Source organism: Bos javanicus, chromosome 1, assembly GCF_032452875.1.
Source record: "Bos javanicus breed banteng chromosome 1, ARS-OSU_banteng_1.0, whole genome shotgun sequence".
Classification (NCBI taxonomy): Eukaryota; Metazoa; Chordata; class Mammalia; order Artiodactyla; family Bovidae; genus Bos; species Bos javanicus.
This window is the reverse complement of record NC_083868.1, coordinates 57,623,636-57,644,183: the sequence shown is the minus strand read 5'-3', so window position 1 is coordinate 57,644,183 and position 20,548 is coordinate 57,623,636. Positions and strand designations below refer to the sequence as shown.

Here is a 20,548-nt window from a genome sequence, read left to right as displayed (position 1 = left end):
TATATGCTTAGTAAGATTTCAACCTAAAACCATACAACTAAACCACTAAACCACGTACTCAATCACACTTCCTAGTTTGGAGTTTCAAGGCTATCATTTCAAGCCAGATACTCTTAAGTTTCACAAGAACATAAATTCATAAAGAAAATCAGGATCCTTCTTAGAAAAATATATTATTACTATAATTTTGATTCTTTCCAAACTTCCTCTTCTTAATTCTAAATCTTCCAGGACTGAAAGATGTATACCCATTGAACCAACCCATTAAACTCAGATAGCCTGATCTGTAAAGCAGACAGTTATCATCTAGCTCATTGGTATTATTTAAAAATCAGGATTTAGGCCAGCCACGAGACCTGCAGTTCCAGACATTATGATGAATTATTCGTGCCATTTCCGGGCAAAGGTTCTTTTTATAATCACAATGTCACGGGTTTCAAAACTTCAAAGGAAAAGCTGGCATTATCTCACTTTTGTTCACTCACAAAGCTTGCAGTGCTCGTTCAAGTTGATCACTGATTTGCATTTGCATTTTTTTTTATTCTTAAGAAATTATACGTATTTTGCATCTAAAGTCTTTTGAACTAGATGAGGTCCTACAACACACAAGCAAATGTATTTTCCTTCCAGTGTAAAAGGCTACAAGTTCTGATATTCACTGCTGTTTCAGGAATATACATTTCTTATGGATATTCAGAATGGCCTATGATTATAATTTAGATGTCCTATGGCTATCTATGACTTATGGTCACAACTCATGGAATCATTGTGCTGATAATTATCATTGATCTTAAAAATTAAAGTGGGATAGTATATTACTTAAAGGCATGATTAAGACAACCCTGAAGTTGATTCTTGGTTTTCCACTTATCAGCTGTGTGACCTTGGACTTACTGCTTAATCTCTTTGGGATTTAGTTTTTTCATTTGCAAAATGGAGATAATAAGTTTATCTATTCTTAAGATCATTATGAAAGGTAAATTCAATATTAAAGGTAATAATAGCCTAGAACTTAGCACAAAGCAAGTAATTAATAAACATTGGTTATTAGTAGTATTCAGTTCAGTTCAGGTCAGTTCAGTTCAGTCACTCAGTCGTGTCTGACTCTTTGTGATCCCATGAACCGCAGCACACCAGGCCTTCCTGTTCATCACCAACTCCTGGAGTCTACCCAAACCCATGTCCATCGAGTCAGTGATGCCATCCAGCCATCTCATCCTCTGTCATCCCCTTCTCCTCCTGCTCCCAATCCCTCCCAGCATCAGGGTCTTTTCCAATTAGTCAACTCTTTGCATGAGGTGGCCAAAGTATTGGAGTTTCAACTTCAACATCAGTCCTTCCAATGAATACCCAGGACTGATCTCCTTTAGGATGGACTGGTTGGATCTCCTTGCAGTCCAAGAGACTCTCTCAAGAGTCTTCTCCAACACCACAGTTCAAAAGCATCGATTCTTCGGTGCTCAGCTTTCTTCACAGTCCAACTCTCACATCCATACATGACCACTGGACAAACCATAGCCTTGACTAGACGAACCTTTGTTGGCAAAGTAATATCTCTGCTTTTCAATATGCTATCTAGGTTGGTCATAACTTTCCTTCCAAGGAGTAAGCGTCTTTTAATTTCATGGCTGTAATCACCATCTGCAGTGATTTTGGAGCCCCAAAAAGTAAAGTCTGACACTGTTTCCACTGTTTCCCCATCTATTTCCCATGAAGTGATGGGACCAGATGCCATGATCTTAGTTTTATGAATGTTGAGTTTTAAGCCAACTTTTTCACTCTCCTCTTTCACCTTCATCAAGAGGCTTTTGAGTTCCTCTTCACTTTCTGCCATAAGGGTGGTGTCATCTGCATGTCTAAGGTTATTGATATTTCTCCCGGCAATCTTGATTCCAGCTTGTGCTTCTTCCAGCCCAGCATTTCTCATGATGTACTCTACATACAAGTTAAATAAGCAGGGTGACAATGTACAGCCTTGATGTACTCCTTTTCCTATTTGGAACCAGTCTGTTGTTCCATGTCCAGTTCTAACTGTTGCTTCCTGACCTGCATACAGATTCCTCAAGAGGCAGGTCAGGTGGTCTGGTATTCCCATCTATTTCAGAATTTTCCACAGTTTATTGTGATCCACACAGTCAAAGGCTTTGGTATAGTCAATAAAGCAGAAATAGATGTTTTTCTGGAACTCTCTTGCTTTTCCATGATCCAGCGGATGTTGGCAATTTGATCTCTAGTTCCTCTGCCTTTTCTAAAACCAGCTTGAACATCTGGAAGTTCACAGTTCACGTATTGCTGAAGCCTGGCTTGGAGAATTTTGATCATTACTTTGCTAGCGTGTGAGATGAGTGCAATTGTGCGGTAGTTTGAGCATTCTTTGGCATTGCCTTTCTTTTGGATTGGAATGAAAACTGACATTTTCCAGTCCTGTGGCCACTGCTGAGTTTTCCAAATTTGCTGGCATATTGAGTGCAGCACTTTCAGAGCATCATCTTTCAGGATTTGAAATAGCTCAACTGGAATTCCATCACTTCCACTAGCTTTGTTCCTAGTGATGCTTTCTAAGGCCCACTTGACTTCACATTCCAGGATGTCTGGCTCTAGGTGAGTGATCACACCATCGTGATTATCTGGGTTGTGAAGATCTTTTTTGTACAGTTCTTCTGTGTATTCTTGCCATCTCTTCTTAATATCTTCTGCTTCTGTTAGGTCCAGACCAATTCTGTCCTTTATCGAGCCCATCTTTGCATGAAATGTTCCCTTGGTATCTCTAATTTTCTTGAAGAGATCTCTGGTCTTTCCCATCCTGTTGTTTTCCTCTATTTCTTTGCATTGCTTGCTGAGGAAGGCTCCTTATCTCTTCTTGCTATTTTGTGGAACTCTGCATTCAGATGCTTATATCTTTCCTTTTCTCCTTTGCTTTTCGCTTCTGTTCTTTTCTCAACTATTTGTAAGGCCTCCTCAGACAGCCAGTTTGTTTTTTTGCATTTCTTTTCCTTGGGGATGGTCTTGATCGCTATCTCCTGTACAATGTCACGAATCTCCATCCATAGTTCATCAGGCACTCTATCAGATCTAGTCCCTTAAATCTAAAGAGGAGACTTAATAAACACATTTCAGAACTGAAACCCAAGCAAAGAGAACCGAATTTTTTTCTTTCTTTTCTATATAAAGCTCTATAAATAAACTAGTATCCAAATGGGAATTTTCCTTCAAATTTGCTGAGTTGGTGGGTCTACACAGCCTGGTTTCAGCTGACCAGACTCTGAAGCCAGTCTGGTCTTTAGTGACACTCATCTGGTTCAGGCTATAATTATCTTTCTCTAAGACAGAAGCCCCAAAGAGTGGGCACATGCACACTAATTTGGGAATGCCAGCTAAGAAAAGCAAATACATACATAGCTTGTAGCTTTTATTTACTGACACTAAAGTGACAAAAAAAACATTTGTCAAAGTACGTATCTGGGCCACATTCACATCTCTTCTTACTTCCATAGAAGTAGTTCTATTAACAGTTGTTCCTTTAGGGCTGGGAGCTGGGGCCTTAGATCTTAAAATGAAGGTCTGTGGGATAAAGAATCACCACTTAGGGGAAACGACCCTCTCTCCGTTGTGTCTGCCACAAGCCTCAGATCCCAGCCTTCTGTAATCCGACAGCATTCAGTGGTGCACACAGGTAAACAAGCCAAAATAGACCTCACCCAAAATAGCTCTCTCCAGGATACCTGCAGCTCTGTATGGGGGCCAGAAAAGCTGGCCTGGTGTGGGTGCTGGCTGGGAAGGGGTGGGGGTGGGGGAAGCTGGTCTGGCAGGCCTCCTAAGGAACCAGGGAAAGCACAGGAGACCATCTTCTGTGATGCAACAACAGTCCTGTTCCCTTTCCCAGGAAAGCTCGGACAGTCTCAGACTCTCCTCTCCCCTCCTTTGTGCCAGATACATTCATCTTCTATCCTCAGTGGAGATTTAAGTTTTTCTTTCCCTTTGAAGAAAAACAAGCGGAGGAAGCTAACGTAATGTCACAGCAAGCAACTCTTGGCGAGTCTTGCTAAGGCGTCCATTCAGAGGTTGTATTTCATCAGACTATCATTTTCTCTCATTCACCCAAACCACTATTCCCCCAAGAGGCCATTTTCTTTGGGATTGAAAACTCTCCTGTTCACTGAGAGGCTAGAAGGGGCACCGGGAGAGAAGCCATGAATATAATCAACTGGCTTCTGGCTCCTTGAGTGCACTGACACCCTGCAGTCAGCAACACTGAAGGCAGAAAGCAAAAGCCCTTTCTCCAGTGAAGGTGGACTTGGAGACAACTGCACTCAGCCTCTCTCTGGATGCACACCCTGTCTCCTTCATATCCCCTGAGGGACCCTGACAGTGCCCGCAAGCATTAGCTCCTCTGAGAGGGGTAGACCAGGGAAAGCACTGGACCAGGAGTTAGAGAAATCTGAATTTTGGTACCACCTCTTAGATTTACTGGTTAGGCAAGTCACTTCACTTCTCTAAACCTTGTTTTTTATCTGCAAAATGGGGAAAGCAAGCTATGCCCTCGATGAACTCCACTGAGGAATGGATGGTTTTTGTTTTTAAATTATTATTTATTTACTTATTTATTTTTGGCTGTGCTGGGTCTTCGTTGCTGCACAGACTACTTTTTAGCTGTGGTGCATGGGCTTCTCATGGCAGTGGCTCCTGTTGTTGGGGAGCATGGGCTCTAGGGCATGTGGACTCAGGAGTTTTGGTTCCTAGGCTCTAGAGCACAGGCTCAGCAGTTGTGGTGCATGGGCTCAGTTTCTTGGAGGACGTGGGATCTTCCTGGATCAGGGATAGAACCCATGCCTCCTGTATTGGCAGGCCAATTCTTTACCACTGAGCCACCAGAGAAGCCCTCCAGTGAGGAATGCGTGTTGTGCACGTGAAAGCGAGCTACGAAATGATATACAAACCTGAGGATTAAATCGATTATCATATGGCATCATGATAGATAATGTCCAAGATCTGTTAATGGACAATGGACATTATCCATCTGTCAAAGTTCTAAATCTAAAGCCTGCAGACTAAGACACTGTCACTATCTACGCCAACACATGGATAACTTACATTGATGGATTTCCGAGTTTAATTCTTTTTTTTAAAAAAATATTTACTCATTTGCCTGCCTGGGTCTTAGTTGCAGTACTCTGAATGTATAGTTACGGCATGTGAACTCTTAGCTGTGGCATGTGGGATCTAGTTCCCTGACCAGGGATCAAACCCAGGCCCCTGCATTGCGGGTGTGGAGTCTTAGCCATAGGACCACCAGGGAAGTCCCTAGAGTTTAATTCTTATAACACCTCTTTGAGGCAATACTCTTTTTGATTCTAAAGCTAAGGAAAAACTATGACTTAGATGAATAGAGTGACATGCTCAAGGAACCCAAAAAATGTAGCAGTGAGAAAATATAGATCAAGTTTCTTGGCTACAAGACAAAAGCTCTTTCCACTGCCCAATTATGTTGGAACTATAAGAACAGGAAGAAGTTCACTATACATTCTAAAATCCTATGACTGTAGGTTTAGCTCCATTCTACTTCTTAGGGGTACTCTATAAGTGATGGTTCTTACTGTGATGATAGGGTACATCTTAGAACTAGCATTTGTCTCTGGAAGAACCACTGGCTACTGAGGAAGGTACATAGAGCTTTATTTTTCCAGGAACCTTGCTTGACCCTTTGAGACACTTTTCTATTTTCCTTCTTACTGTCACTGCCATCTACTTAAAATTCAGTTCTTTTTTTTTTCTGTACTATTTCCTGTCCATATTCACCACCACCACCACCACCCCTGCCAAACCAGAGGGAATTCGACCAGAACTTCAGTTTTCTTCAGTTATTTTCTAATTCCTTTATTTCTGTTGCTATAATCTGACAAACAATTTCAGCTATTTTTCATTGTATCTGAGAATTTCTTCTCTCCCTAAGTGACCTCATCAGGCATGGTGACCAGACTCATGCCTGACACATCACGTAAATGCTACAACAGGCAGACCATGAAGTTATAAAGGAAAAAGTGCACGAAATGTGGTAATACAGTTTAATGTTAGGCTTTGAGGAGCTATGAAATATTTCTAAGGTTACTGTTTTTTTATTTGAGGCACAGGAAAAAAGTGACAGTCGACGTTACTCTGCTTTTTCACACTGGCCTCTATTGTTTGAAGCGGTAATTGTGGTCTTCTACTTCTTTTCCAGGTTCCGTTGGAGGAGGCGGTTGCTGGTGATCTCGGCCCCTAATGATGAAGACTGGGCCTATTCACAGCAGCTCTCTGCCCTCAGTGGCCAGGCATGCAATTTTGGTGAGTGGGAAGCCTCGTCATCACTGCTTTCCCATACCACCCTCTTCCTGGTCTAAAATGGAACACAGAAGCTTAGGTCATCCAAATATTCCCCAGCCCAGACTGTAGATTCCCAGACACTTACTCAGTTATATTGAGGATAAAGTTGCTTTCAGACTGGAATCTTAGTCAACTGGGGTCTGTTTTTCTTTTTTCTTTTTTCAATATTCTGCCCTCTCAGGTTTTTTATTGAAATGTTTGAAAATACCTGCTGCTTTACTTACAGTGATCTGTATTATGTGTCTTCTTATTTGCTTTTAAAAAATTTGTCTCAAGATCATAAAACTCAGATATCATCAATTACTTAGGTAATAATTAGGTACCAACACTGAGTACTTTTCCATAGATTTAAGTATTTTTTGTAAGACAGGAATGGCTTTGAGAATTAATTAATGAATTGAACCTCACTGTACTATATTACCAGTCCCTTTGAAAGGATTTTGATCTCTAACTAAGTACTAGGAAGACAGCAAGATTTGTTAAACAGTGCCTTATGCTTTAAGACAAGTAGGTCAAAAAGAAATGCTGTTTATTATTACTATCATTATTTGCAGTGAATTGCTCAGTGTTTTGAAAACTAATGTATGCTTTCTATACCAAACATTATTATTCTAGTGGTCAGAAAGGGCAAATACTATTCTGAATAAGTACATATAGAAAGGAAATGCACAATATATAGAACATTATTAATAAGTTCAATGTTGAACCAGAGAGATAATGGTAATTTCAAAAGTTGGAATCACTACAAAAATTTTATTTAAGATACACCTCTGCAGAGGAAGAATTTTTGAGAGTCAGTAGAGAGGTGGAAAGTAGCTAGTGGCCACATATTTAAAACTTCATAATTGGAACATAGATGAATCCACATTATTTTGATATTTCTATTAGGAAGAAGAATCATTTATTAGCTATAAAACTGTGTTTAATTTATAAAAGGGAGGGGTGGTTGTATAAGTTTTGTAAAACATTAACAGAGACTGGGTCCTTGCTATGACCAGGTACCTATAAATAATAAATACATTTCAGTTTTAAGATGTAAAATAATAACAAAAAAAGGCAGAAAACAAGCTTATAACAGTAAGGATAATTAGAAAATTTGTAAATGTTTATTTATACTCTTACTATCAAGATTAATGCTTTAAAAATTTATATCAACATATGTAAGGAAGATTTGATTGTGCCAGTATTTTTAGGCATACTTTAAATTATTAATAGCCACCAACAGTGGTGGGTAAGACAGAAGTTCTTAGAGCAGTTAATGACCCTCCATGATATGAATATATAAATAAGATCATGGCTTGCTAATTTTCTAAAGACATCTTTGCAGCAGCTATTAGGTGATGTTTCATTTTGAATCACTACACAAAGAGTCTAAGTCAAACTCTTGTAGTAGATAGGAAATGTGAACAAGTCATGTTTTAAAGGGATAATTAAATTCATGATCTTCCCTTTTGAAAACATGACTTAACATGCAGAACAGAAATGCTTCACTTATCTGAGAGAAGAGTAAAGCCCATAAAATTTTTTTGGAATAGCATTTTGCCTGAATTTCAGCTCTTCTTTAGAAGAGCCCTCCATAGTGGCTTTTAGTTTTCTCTCCTGGACAATCAAAACTGTCAGCAATCATATTTATTATTAATAGTTTCAAGTTACTACTGTGACTAGGCTCGGATTTTGTCTAAAACCATGAACTCTAAATAGGATGACTCTACAGCCCCCTTGCCTTCCTATGTTCTTTCTCCTGAATCTTTTCATAAGGGCTTCATCTTCAAAAGAATTCCAGCAAGCTATCACTGCGTGACCTTCTTTCCTTTCCTGAAACTTGAGCTGAGGGTGGGCGGGAAGCAAGCTGTGCTTCCCTCAGTGCCACCCCTTTGAGTCTTCTAAAAAAGGGATAAAAACCCGCCCACTGAGCAGACAAACTTTCGTTTGAGGAAGCCAGAACAATTTCTTCAACAATCACATTGGCTCGCTCTGTAGTCTTTTCTTTGAGAGAAAATTAAATTATCCATGTAAGCTGTTATAACATCAGCCGTGACTTTTTTCCAGAACCAGCTTAGATCATCTCAGATATTTTAAAGTTCCAATGGCTTCAGTTTTGTTTTGTCATTTAATAGAGTGAGAATCACAGTTTAAGAGCAAATCCTTTTCCAATCTGCAAAAACAAAACTAAACCACATTTGACCCTGTTATTAATCCTAAAATCTGCAATTAGTCTCTTTTCAAGATTTTATAAATGTTTAAATGCATTTTTTATGGAAAAAAATTTTAATGACTTATTTTACCTAATCAGGTTATGTTTTATACTCTTTTAAAACTTGAGATTTTAATTGTCAGATATCCAGTCTTTGGAAGCAAAAGACTTACTACAGATTCTATGGCTTTCTTTTTTCTCTCAGGTCTGCGCCACATAACGGTTCTGAAGCTTTTAGGTGTTGGAGAGGAAGTAGGGGGCGTTTTAGAGCTGTTCCCGATTAATGGTAAAATTTTGTTACTTTAAAGAGTATCAACTACTGATAAGTTCAGTTAAGTTATATTAATTCATATGTAAGCAGTGGATGTACCCTCAGTTGAAGAAAGGTCACTAAATGCTCCCTCCTGGTGTGTGCCCCATGCCTGTGTGTGTGTGTATGGGTGTGAGAATGTATGTATACACAGAATGTGTGTATAAGAATGGGAAGGGGAGCATAAGCACTCATACTGTTTTTATTAAAAAACCATTCACAAGTGACAGCAAAGATATTCATTTCTTAATAGAGATATGTAATTCTTTTGTGTCTGCATAGGGCTTTATTGGCTTACAAAGCATTTTCACCCATGTTATCTCATTTAATTCTTGTGGTAGTTTTATAAGGCACGAGAAATGAAATATTTCCTGCCATGTCAGTGAACAAGGGATGTCAGAGTTGATCTTGATGTGGCAGTTGATCTTGCAAGGATTAAATAAAGGAACTGGTTTTATATTTTATAACACTTCTGTAAAGAGACATTTGCCTGAAAATGTGACCCATGTTGTAGAATAGCAGGAACATTTCATTGCTAGTAGAAAGACCAGCAAAGTTCTTAAATTGGATTTTTAAGCTGTAGAGAATAGATCCTTGGGTCCTTTCTCTGTTCTCACAGTGATTTCTTCTTACTTGATGCTTTCCTCAGTGTTGCCTCTTTAATCCACTAACAACTTTTCTAATCCTATTCTAGGGAGCTCTGTTGTGGAGCGAGAAGACGTACCAGCCCATTTGGTGAAAGACATACGCAACTATTTCCAAGTGAGCCCAGAGTACTTCTCCATGCTTCTAGTTGGAAAAGATGGGAATGTGAAATCCTGGTATCCTTCCCCAATGTGGTCCATGGTGATTGTGTACGATTTAATTGATTCGATGCAACTCCGGAGACAGGAAATGGCCATTCAGCAGTCACTGGGGATGCGCTGTCCAGAAGATGAGTATGCAGGCTATGGTTACCATAGTTACCATCAAGGATACCAGGATGGTTACCAGGATGACTACCGTCATCATGAGAGTTACCACCATGGATATCCTTACTGAACAGAAATATGTAACCTTAGCCCCAGCCAGTTTCCCCTGCAACTGTTAAAGTCACATGTGGCCAGCTACATAAAGGAGAGTTCTTCCACACTGCCTGCACTCCCTGCCTTTTTCTTTCAGTGTTCTTCCAAGATTAAATAAATAGCAACATTTTGCCTACTCGTGAGTTGTCAAGAGACCTTAAATCATAAAGATGTTCAAAAGAATTGCTTCTCTAACTGGAGAATAAGTATTTATACCTCTGTTTTACTTTTTAAAAAGTATTAATTGGTAAGTGAAAACTAGGATTGTTAAAGATCATACATAGCACAGATGTTTTCAAATAAACATCTGAGCAGATGGAACAGACAGAGCAGATAGCGTCTTAACCCTTTTTGAAATGTCAGTCTAACAATGATTAAGATGGCTCTGCTTTATACTGTGAGTTTCTTTCCTGAAGCTTGATACCAGAGGAGTCCAGTGATACTGACTTCCAAAGCCAGGGCAAGTACCAAACTCCACTTTGTTACCATAGCTACTTCCTACCCTGTTTCTCTTATCTTTAGTGTCAGGGGAAAGGAAACCCTCAATCACCTCCAGAACTGGCTGTGCAGCTAAAGGTGACATTTTCAGAGTTCCATCAGGTACCATGGAATTCCCAACATGGGAAACCTTGACTCTTCATACTTGACTTCCTGGGCACGCTTGCTAATGGGCCCATTACACACTGGCACCTTGTAAAATAAAATTACAAAGGAGATTATTTCCAGGCATTCTTTTTTTCTTCAAAGGAAAGTGTTCCTAAATTACAGTGGATAAAATTATAACTGGAGTGCAAAATATAATCCTTGTCTTTGAAATAGAGCATTTTCACATATGCGATATAAACTAAATATTCTCCCTTCTTCCCTCCCTCTTTCCCCTCCTTCCTTCTATACTATTTTACTTTTTACCAGCAAACAATGACCAAGTAATATCTACAAGCTTGCCCGAAGGCAGGCAGTCAGAGTCCCTGGATTTTAGCATCCTGACAGTGCCAGCCTCTGTCAGTAATGGGGATGCTTATTTTTTTTGTCACTGTTATTAAAATTGATTTTCCAAATAATCTTGATTATTGGTTATTGATTTAGTGAGTCCAGATATTAATAACTGCATTCAAGTCACATGTGAATACCACTAGCATTTAACTTATTTGTGCCTATTTGCACAACTCTGTCTTTTACTTCATCTGAACTTTCTTATAATTACAGTAAAAGTGGAATCTCTACCTCAAATGAACTTGAGGGATTATTTCTTTTGCCCCTTATTCTCCATAAAGACCATTCATTCTTACCTGTTTTACAGGTAACTGAAGTTCAGAAAGTACAAGTGACTTCAGAGCATACTTTTCTTATTGTATAAATTATGCTTCCAGTTCACCCCTCCTCCCATGGTGGGCATCTTTCCTCCTCTTTGCTAGAACAGTCTGTACCAGCTGCTTGAGGAGGGCAGGTGCAAGAACCAGGCTGATGTGCATTGTCCTTAAATTGTTGGCAAGGTGAACCACAGTTTAAAATTGCCAATAAAAATGTATTTCTTTATTATTGCCTCTGAAATTACATAGGGGCAATATCTAAGTAAGGGGCCCAAATTGTCTCAATTTCAGGAAATACAATAATGGAGTTTCATCTCCCAAGGAAACTAGATAAGAATAATAAACATTTTCTTTTTTTCTATTCCTTCTGTTCTTTTTTTTTTAATTTATTTTTTAAATTTACAATATTGTATTGGTTTTGCCATATATCAACATGAATCCGCCACAGGTATATACGTGTTCTCCATCCTGAACCCTCCTCCCTCCTCCCTCCCCGTACCATCCCTCTGGGTCGTCCCAGTGCACCAGCCCCAAGCATCCAGTATCGTGCATCGAACCTGGATTGGCGACTCATTTCATATATGATATTATACATGTTTCAATGCCATTCTCCCAAATCATCCCACCCTCTCCCTCTCCCACAGAGTCCAAAAGACTGTTCTATACGTCAATGTCTCTTTTGCTGTCTCGTACACAGGGTTATTGTTACCATCTTTCTAAATTCCATATATATACGTTAGTATACTGTATTGGTGTTTTTCTTTCTGGCTTACTTCACTCTGTATAATAGGCTCCAGTTTCATCCACCTCATTAGAACTGATTCAAATGTATTCTTTTTAATGGCTGAGTAATACTCCATTGTGTATATGTACCACAGCTTTCTTATCCATTCATCTGCTGATGGACATCTAGGTTGCTTATAGAATACTTTTATTAAGGTTCTAGCTCCTATACCTGAAGAAAGAGAACACTTTTTCATAACATGAGGTTACTTTTTCAAGCATTCTTCTGGTTTCACTGGTACTGAGATGGTCTTTAGCAGTCCATTGGAATGGTTCTTCACTCTGATGAATGGGTGAAAAAGTCGTGGGTAATCATTTAGGGGACTGTAGAATAAAGAAGCCACAGCTCAGCAAAGAGACACATTCGAGGAAGATGCTATTAGTAAATGTCCTTAAATCCTAGAGTCTGGGAAAATACAGAGTAAATCTTAGCAAATGGGAGAGCTGAAGAATAAGGTAACCTGAATCTCTGTTTTCTAGGGCTAGAGAGCTGGTAGTTGGAAGTCTGGGTATTGTTTTTTTTTTTTTTTTTTTTTAATAAAAACATTTCCTTCCCCAAAAGCAACAACAACAACAAAAAAGGTAAAATACAAATAAATTCTAATTTTGGAGAAAGATTATGGAATTACGGTATTTTGAAAGAAAAGCACCCAACTGACTTAGGGAAATTTGAAAGACTAAAAAGAACACTGCCTCATCCAAGTTGCCATAATTCCCTTCCATGAAATTCCAAGAACTGTTTTTCATCAGAGAAGTCCCAGGGCTCTAAAAGTGAAATGAAAGGGTTAGTTGCTTAGTCGTGTCTGACTCTTTGCGATCCCATGGACTGCAGACTGCCAGGCTCCTCTGTGCATGGAATTCTTCAGGCAAGAATACTGGAGTGGGTAGCCATGCCCTTCTGAAGGGGATCTTCCCAATCCAGGGAGTAAACCCAGGTCTCCCACATTGCAGGCAGATTCTTTACTGTCTTAGCCACAAGGGAAGCCCAGGACTCTAAGGTGAATGTTAATTCAGCAGAGAGATTCTTCCCCTGCCACAGAGAGTGGTGGCCCAGACATAGCAGTCAGTGGAGCCCGCTGGTCTCATCCTCTACATTATAGTTGATAATGAAGCACGCACCTTCTCAACTCCTAAAACCTTGAGCATAAAAATAGCTCAGGGCCAGGGTGATTGATGGCCTTGGCTGACCCTGATGGATAATCTCAGTACTTAGCAGTATGTGGAGATTCCAGAAAAAGAGAAGCCTCTTGAAAAGAACCTCTGTCCATATCTGTGCCATCACGAATTCCCCTTTGCCTACTGAGGAATCCTTTCTGCTCTGTGGCTGCTCTGTGGTTTGGGGTGTGCAGATAGAGGGTGTAGTCAGTGCATACTCTTAACTTCCAACTCAGGTGAAATGCTAACTCCTCTCTTCAGTCCTCTCAGAGTTGGTGCAAAGCTCCGACTACAAGATTTTCCTTAGTTTTGTACATGTTACTAGCTACTAAGAATTCAAGAATCAAAGTTAAAGGTGGTGTTTCTTCTGGTCTCAGTCTGACGATAGTGATGCTATCAGCTAGCAATGCCCGGGGCACTCACCTGGGCCTGCATATTTGAGGTTGCCCCCACAGACATTTTCCAGTAGGAGCCAATGTTCTGGACTGGCCTTTGTGGTTTGTATCATGATCACAAAACGCACCTCAGCAACAACTATGTTGATGAAAAGCTAATCAATAGTTGATCTAAGAAAGAAATAGAAGTTTCTCTTTGAGCCAACCTGAGGATTATAAGCTGGGAGATGGTCTTTCAGAAAGCTCTGAGGTCTGTTCCACCCACCAGAGATCAAAGTAGGCTAACATGAGTTCTTGAGACAGATAATTATGTGTCATTTGACAGTTTACAGATCAACACGTACAGAGTGAGTAGCAGGTCATGGGTCATAGTAGCCCCTGATGGGGTTAAGAAGGAAGGTTATCTTCTAGGGAGGCCTGATTAATCCAGACGCACACACAGTACACCCTACAGAGGGTGGGGTGGGGGAGGAGGCCCAAATAGGCAAAGAAAGATTTTATGTTTAAATTTTTCTCATCTTGCCATAAAATATGAACTTTATTTCATCAAACATCAGGAAACTTTGTAAAGAAAAAAAAAAGGTTTATTACTCAGAGGTCCTGGAGGATATATACACATCAAGGCTGGAGGGAGAGCAAAGACCTGGGGTTCTGCCTGTATTGGGGTTGAGGTGAGGTTTGTGGGTTACTCTTTATTGGTGAATTTAAAACATAAGAGTGGGGGTCAGTTATGTAGGTGACCCAGGGGTCTCCAATAGGGGAGCTTCATGGGGTTGCTGGATCTTTAGGTAGCTGTGTAGCTGGCAACATGCTTATTCGAGATGGATTCTTTGAAAATGGATGCCTTGACAATCAAAAATTTAATGTTAAGCAGTTACATTACAATCAAAAAAGCTGTCAGGCACTTACACTAAAAGTGACGAGAGGCAAAGGGCCAGTTGTAACCTAATTCGATAGGTGCTTCAAAAAGGCCACTGGACTTGGGACAGCTACTGGTCTTTGCCCTGACCTGTTACTTTCCCTAGGACTTAGTTTCCCATCTCCAAGTAAGATAGGCTTTTAGGTAATAGAATGCAAAGTTCAGAGATTTCCTATCATCCAATCAATGTTAAATTCTCAGAGAACCCAGACTTCATAATTTTGTTATGGGAATGGGGAAGGTATTAAGCAACTTCACTGCATTCTTCCCAGCACAGCCCACTGCTGCGGCCAAGATCCAAAGGCGTCATCACCTCTAACACACTGGCATCCTCATCATTGCCTTCAGGCCTGAGCTTCCAAGGAATTCAGGCTGGCAAGGTCTGTGAGCTTCCTGAACTTTTAAAGAGTCCCTTCAACAGGCATATGCTTGTTCTTCAACACAAATTTCCTAATTTGGGAACCACCTGAAGCTTGGAAAACTAGGCAGCCCTTGGGTAGACTCTAGAGTTCTTAACTATGCTTCCTTCTAGAAAGCAAAAGAATGGTCCTCCATCCTCAATCCATGGGTTAATACATATGCCAAGGAGGCTGCTTGTAAAGGGGTGGCATGATTTTAAACATCCAAAACTGACCTTGGGCAAAATTTTCTCTGGCTTTTCTCCTCCACCATAAGCATTCCTTTCCTCTCTCCTGGCCTTTTCCTCCTTCCCCCTTCTCTCATGAACCATTCTGGCTTTCATGAACAGATGGCTACAACTGATTAGGTGTAACTGACAGGCTAGAAGTCCCACCCTTTCCAAGGACATCTACAACACAGGGGAAGTTCCTTGAAGATAGGCAGTAGGGAGAAGGCAATGGCACCCCACTCCAGTACTCTTGCCTGGAAAATCCCATGGATGGAGGAGCCTGGTAGGCTGCAGTCCATGGGGTCGCTAAGAGTCAGACACGACTGAGCGACTTCACTTTCACTTTTCACTTTCATGCGTTGGAGAAGAAATGGCAACCCACTCCAGTGTTCTTGCCTGGAGAATCCCAGGGACGGGGGAGCCTGGTGGGCTGCCGTCTATGGGGTCGCAAAGAGTCGGACACGACTGAAGCGACGCAGCAGCAGGCAGTAGGGGCCAGCTTGCCAAGCCATTTCTGAAAGACTGCTAATCTCTGCAAGCAAGCCTCACTTTTCTTCCTAAAAATGTTGGAGAGAGAGTAAACTCATCCTGCAGATTTCACTGTTATTCTGTTTGCTTTCTTTAGTCCTCTTTTCTAGCTTTGACTTGCTTCTTCTTGTGAGCACTCTTCAGAGAGCCATTTTAGAACAAGGTAGGCAGTGTGCTCAGTCACTCAGTTGTGTCAAACTCTTTGTGACCCCATGGACTGTAGCCCTCAAAGCTCTCTGTCCATAGAATTTTTCAGGCAAGAATACTGGAGTAGGTTGCCATTTCCTACTCCAGGGGATCTTTCAGATTCAGGGATCAAACTTGTGTCTCTTTCATCTCCTGTACTAGCAGGTGGATTCTTTACCACTAGCACCACCTGGGTAGGCAGAGGCAGGAATATACCCATATTTGACAAGATTTGATCAAAAATAGCTGAAAGCCTTGATGTATAAAAAGAACCATCTAGTCATTCCAGTTCTTAATCCAAGATACTATTTTCAGGTTATGCTCAAGTTACATGATGAATCTAACATTTATTATATTTATGGTACTTTTTATGTATTCTGCTAGAAACCAGGAATACAGAACTGAAGGACATCTCTCAGTACAGATTAGTAGAGAATATCTATGTACACTGTCAAAACAGTATATAGAAATATAGAATCAATGATGGGGGGAGAGGTGTGAGGAAAGGACCAGGGAGAGAAAAGTGATGACAGTTCTTCAGTTCTTCAACCTTTTGGCAGCTAGAATTATTCCATTGCTCTTCCTGTCAGGTTCCACATGATTTGAACAAGTACCTCATATTGACTTCATTGTCACCATGGGCAGTGGCTTTTGGATACTCACAGTGCAGGCACTTATACTCCTGGGAACTTCTTACCTCTCCCAGATTTAAGAAGTTGTCTGGATGTCCATGGAAAGATGGTGGTGCTAATATTAATTCATTCATAAACACTATCCCCTCCCTGAAATAAACCAAAATGAAAAATAAGTATGAATTTATATTAGAAGAAAACTTCTTCAAGATTGGAACTAGGGAATAGCTTTGATCTCAAAGCATGAAATTGGAGTGATGTGTGCCTATTTACCAGAGAAGGCAATGGCAACCCACTCCAGCACTCTTGCCTGGAAAATCCCATGGATGGAGGAGCCTGGTGGGCTGCAGTCCATGGGGTCGATAAGAGTCGGACACGACTGAGTGACCTCACTTTTACTTTTCACTTTCATGCATTGGAGAAGGAAATGGCAACCCACTCCAGTGTTCTTGCCTGGAGAATCCCAGGGACGGAGGAGCCTGGTGGGCTGCTGTCTATGGGGTTGCACAGAGTCGGACACAACTGAAGCGACTTAGCAGCAGCAGCAGCAGCAGTGCCTACTTACCATCCCCACCTGAGGGAAACTGAACACTAGGAAACGCAAGAAATAACTTGTGGTCTATGGCCCAGGCAAGAATCTGCTGTGGCTGAGAGGCCAAAGATAAGTGACATGCTATATCCTGCCTTTCCCTTCCCCTAACTTCCTAATTGGAAAAAGGAGGTTTGGAGATAAGGGTATAGATATGGAAGATGGAGTTAGTTTACAGTTAGACTAGAAAAGCTCTCTTTATCTCTGGGGACATTATGGTGTCTGTTTTTTTTTACTCTTGGCCAAGTTAAGGGCAGTGAGATTTACGATGTTAAGTTTGAATCTACCCTGGGGATCCCCAGGGTTAATTTCTTTAATGATGGGTTTCCAACTGGCCTAATAGATTATGCAAACCTGATTGCATGGCTAGAGAGGCATAAAAATCCTGGGAAATTCTACTTTGAGCTCTCCCAAAGTCAGGATCCCTCCCATAAATCATGGTAGTTCCAGCTGGAGACACTGCAGTCTTGGTACAATAAGGACCCTGGGAGTTTAGGCATGGGTTCTCTCTTGAATCTCAATGTCTACACTCTCCTTTCTGCACTCTTTTTGCTGCACCTGTATCTTTGCCTTACACAAAAGTCTTATGTAAGTGTGCTCTCTGGAGTCTGGTGAGTCCTTTCAAATACATGAACATGGGAAATCTTTAGCAGGGCAATGACACTCAAATGTTAAGTTTGGAAACAAATATTATGACCATCCCTGTATGCTCAGTCATGTCCAACTCTTTGCAACTCATAGACTGTAGCCCACTAGGTTCTCTATCCATGGGATTTTCCAGGCAAGAATACTGGAGTGGGTTGCCATTTCCTTCTTCAAGGGATCTTCTTTAAGACTTCTCCAGAATCTTAAAGACTTTGCATTTATCATATATATCTTCCCAATCCAGGGATTGAACCCACGTCTCCTGAATTGACAGGCAGATTTTTTTTTTTACCACTAAGCCAGCTGGGAAGACTATATACATACAGAAATACATACATATATAATATAGCAGGGAAACAACTTCTCAGCAACACTAAATGATAAAAAAAAGAGATTTCTAATGAAAAAAAGGTGCCAAGAATGATTTTTCAGATAAGCCATCATTTATACTAGTTATAGAAAGTAATAAAAATGCAAAATCTCTTTGAGTAGTAATATGACTAGAAAAAAATTCCAGTTAGTAAGTAGTTATTAGACACTAAAAAATAAAGAAATAAAAAACCTCAGGAAGTGTATCAAAGACAGTCTCAGAAGAGAAAAATCTATTTTAAGACAGCTCCCAGCTTTTGGGATGAATTGGCATTTAAAAGCCATGAATGAGCAAGTTATGTCATGAACAAATAAAGTTTAATTAGCTATGATAATTGGAACTATAAACTAGAAGGCAAACTATTAATTCTTGAAAGGAAAGGTACATAATAAAACATTTTAAAAAGAACTTCCGAATTTCATCATTCCAGGACAGCTCAAATCTAAGGGGGACCACCATTTTGTGTCATGCTAAGAAAAACTGTTAAATATATCACTTTCCAGTCATTTAAAATTGTCCTTTTTTATCTTGTTTAAAGAGTCTTAAAGGCTTTGTATTTCTCATGTAGCATTTTCTGATTGCATAAAAAAGGAAACTACAAGTTAAATAAATTAAACTATTTCTAAAACATCTTCCAGCCTGAATCTCTTGAATCACTTCTTGATGCTCAGAGTTGTCGATGTCTGAGGTTTTCCAGGCAGATAGTTCCCTGTACCATTGAGAGATGTGATGATGCTAACGTATTTTAAGAGAGTTTCTTTGCTGTCTCCAAGATCTTCTTCCAAGATATTGACACTCATTCTGTAAAATTTGATGCTGACGTGTTCTTGATCTTACCAGGAGGTATCACAAAAGGCGTTCAGACAACAACCAGGACACTTATTCTCTCCTCAAATGGTCTTTAAGTGGTTTGGTGACTGAAATATCAAGAAGTTGTATGCCCATGCCAAATGCCAGCTTGTGCAAGCAAAGACAACTTCATCCTTACTGCCAGGAGGCAGCAGCTATATTAACATGCCATTGCTTAACACACCCCAACTTCAGATTGTAATATGAAAACATAGGAGTCCTAGAATAGATGAAATACACTATAGTGGACCTGGATAAAATTCTCAGAGCTTATTAAGAAAAATTGGGAGTTGGAAGGAAATGCAATAACCTAAGTTCCACATTTTTCAATGAAAGGAGTCAATGAACATATTTTGAGGTTGAAACATTTTTATAAATGTAAAGTTCGAAGTTTGCTTTTTTAAATGTAAAATACTAGCAATGAAACAGACTAGAAGTGTAAGTTGAATAAATCTAAAATATGACAAGAAACTTTCAAATTGGCATAAAATATAAAACCAGTATCAACTTTCTCAAAAAGGTTTTTACACAAAGGATGAGTCAAACAATAAAAAAATTCAATAAAATATGCAAATAACAATGGAAAGATTATAGATCTCACCTTCCAACCAAGTGTATAAAAACTAGAAATTAACAAAAGTATGAATGATATCCTCAATGACACTGCTCTTGACTCAAAACGGAATTAGAAAAATAATGACAATTTTATATTTTAAAGTGTTTGGGCTAGAGTCTACTTACTCCAGGGAATTTTTATACTAGTTATAAACATGTTCATTAACATGCAAGAAAGAAAATAAATGTATTTGAAGTAGATAAGATGGAAAAACAGCAAATTAAACTTTAGAAAAGCAGGGCATAATAAACTTTAATAAAGTAAAAATTACTTAGAAACTGCTCATTGATCTATTTTTTAAAAAGAGACACTATTCAAACACAAAGTCAAAAATGAGAAAGAATAGAGTAAAAAAGGAAATGGAAAGAATTATGAGAATGATTCATAAATCCCTTTGCAAATAAATTTGAAAACCTAGATGGTTAAAATATAAATGATCAAGTGAATCAAGAAGAGGATGAGATGAAACAAAGAACATTGTGGGGGAAAAAGTACTTGTCAAAAAAGTGCCATGCCTAGGCGATTTTATTGGTGCGCTCTTTCAAAGCTTCAGGGAACACATTAAGCTGACTTTTTAAAAATCTTTCCAGGGCATTGCGGGCAATGGGAGTTGGCAGCTCGACCCACACCACATCCGTATGGGATTGCTGGGGACATGGATTGATAAATCACAGCAGGATTAAATGCATTACCAGCATTGTCAGCAGGTTTCAGTTATCTTGGCAGAGACAGGATGGAGCGTGAAGCTAGTAAAACAGCAAGAGAGGACAGAAATTCCACAGATCTGTTAGGAGCTTATCATTGAGTCCATCTGAGCAAAATAGCACCTTCTCACTAAACTATTTTAATTGAAAATGTACTGGTTAATTTATAGCTTTATTCTTTAAGTGTTCTGTTTTCATATAAAAGCTATAGGCAAGAAGCTACTTTATGTTTGTAGGCATTTATAGTAAAGTAGAAAACAGCTAACTCGAGATCTGTGATTTTTTTTTTTCCTTTAAAGGAGGGATATTTA

General features: G+C 39.6%; 1 protein-coding gene across 1 annotated transcript in view; it reads left to right on the top strand.

The window, feature by feature from the left end:
* CCDC80 (coiled-coil domain containing 80) overlaps positions 1-10,064 on the top strand; it is a 35,786-nt gene extending 25,722 nt beyond the window's left edge. Inside the window, exons 6-8 of the mRNA XM_061393117.1 lie at positions 6,218-6,321; positions 8,760-8,840; positions 9,559-10,064. Coding sequence (XP_061249101.1) covers positions 6,218-6,321; positions 8,760-8,840; positions 9,559-9,905 — 532 coding nt within the window. The 3' untranslated portion in view covers positions 9,906-10,064. The remainder of the gene's footprint in view (positions 1-6,217; positions 6,322-8,759; positions 8,841-9,558) is intronic.
* Positions 10,065-20,548: the final 10,484 nt, after the last annotated feature.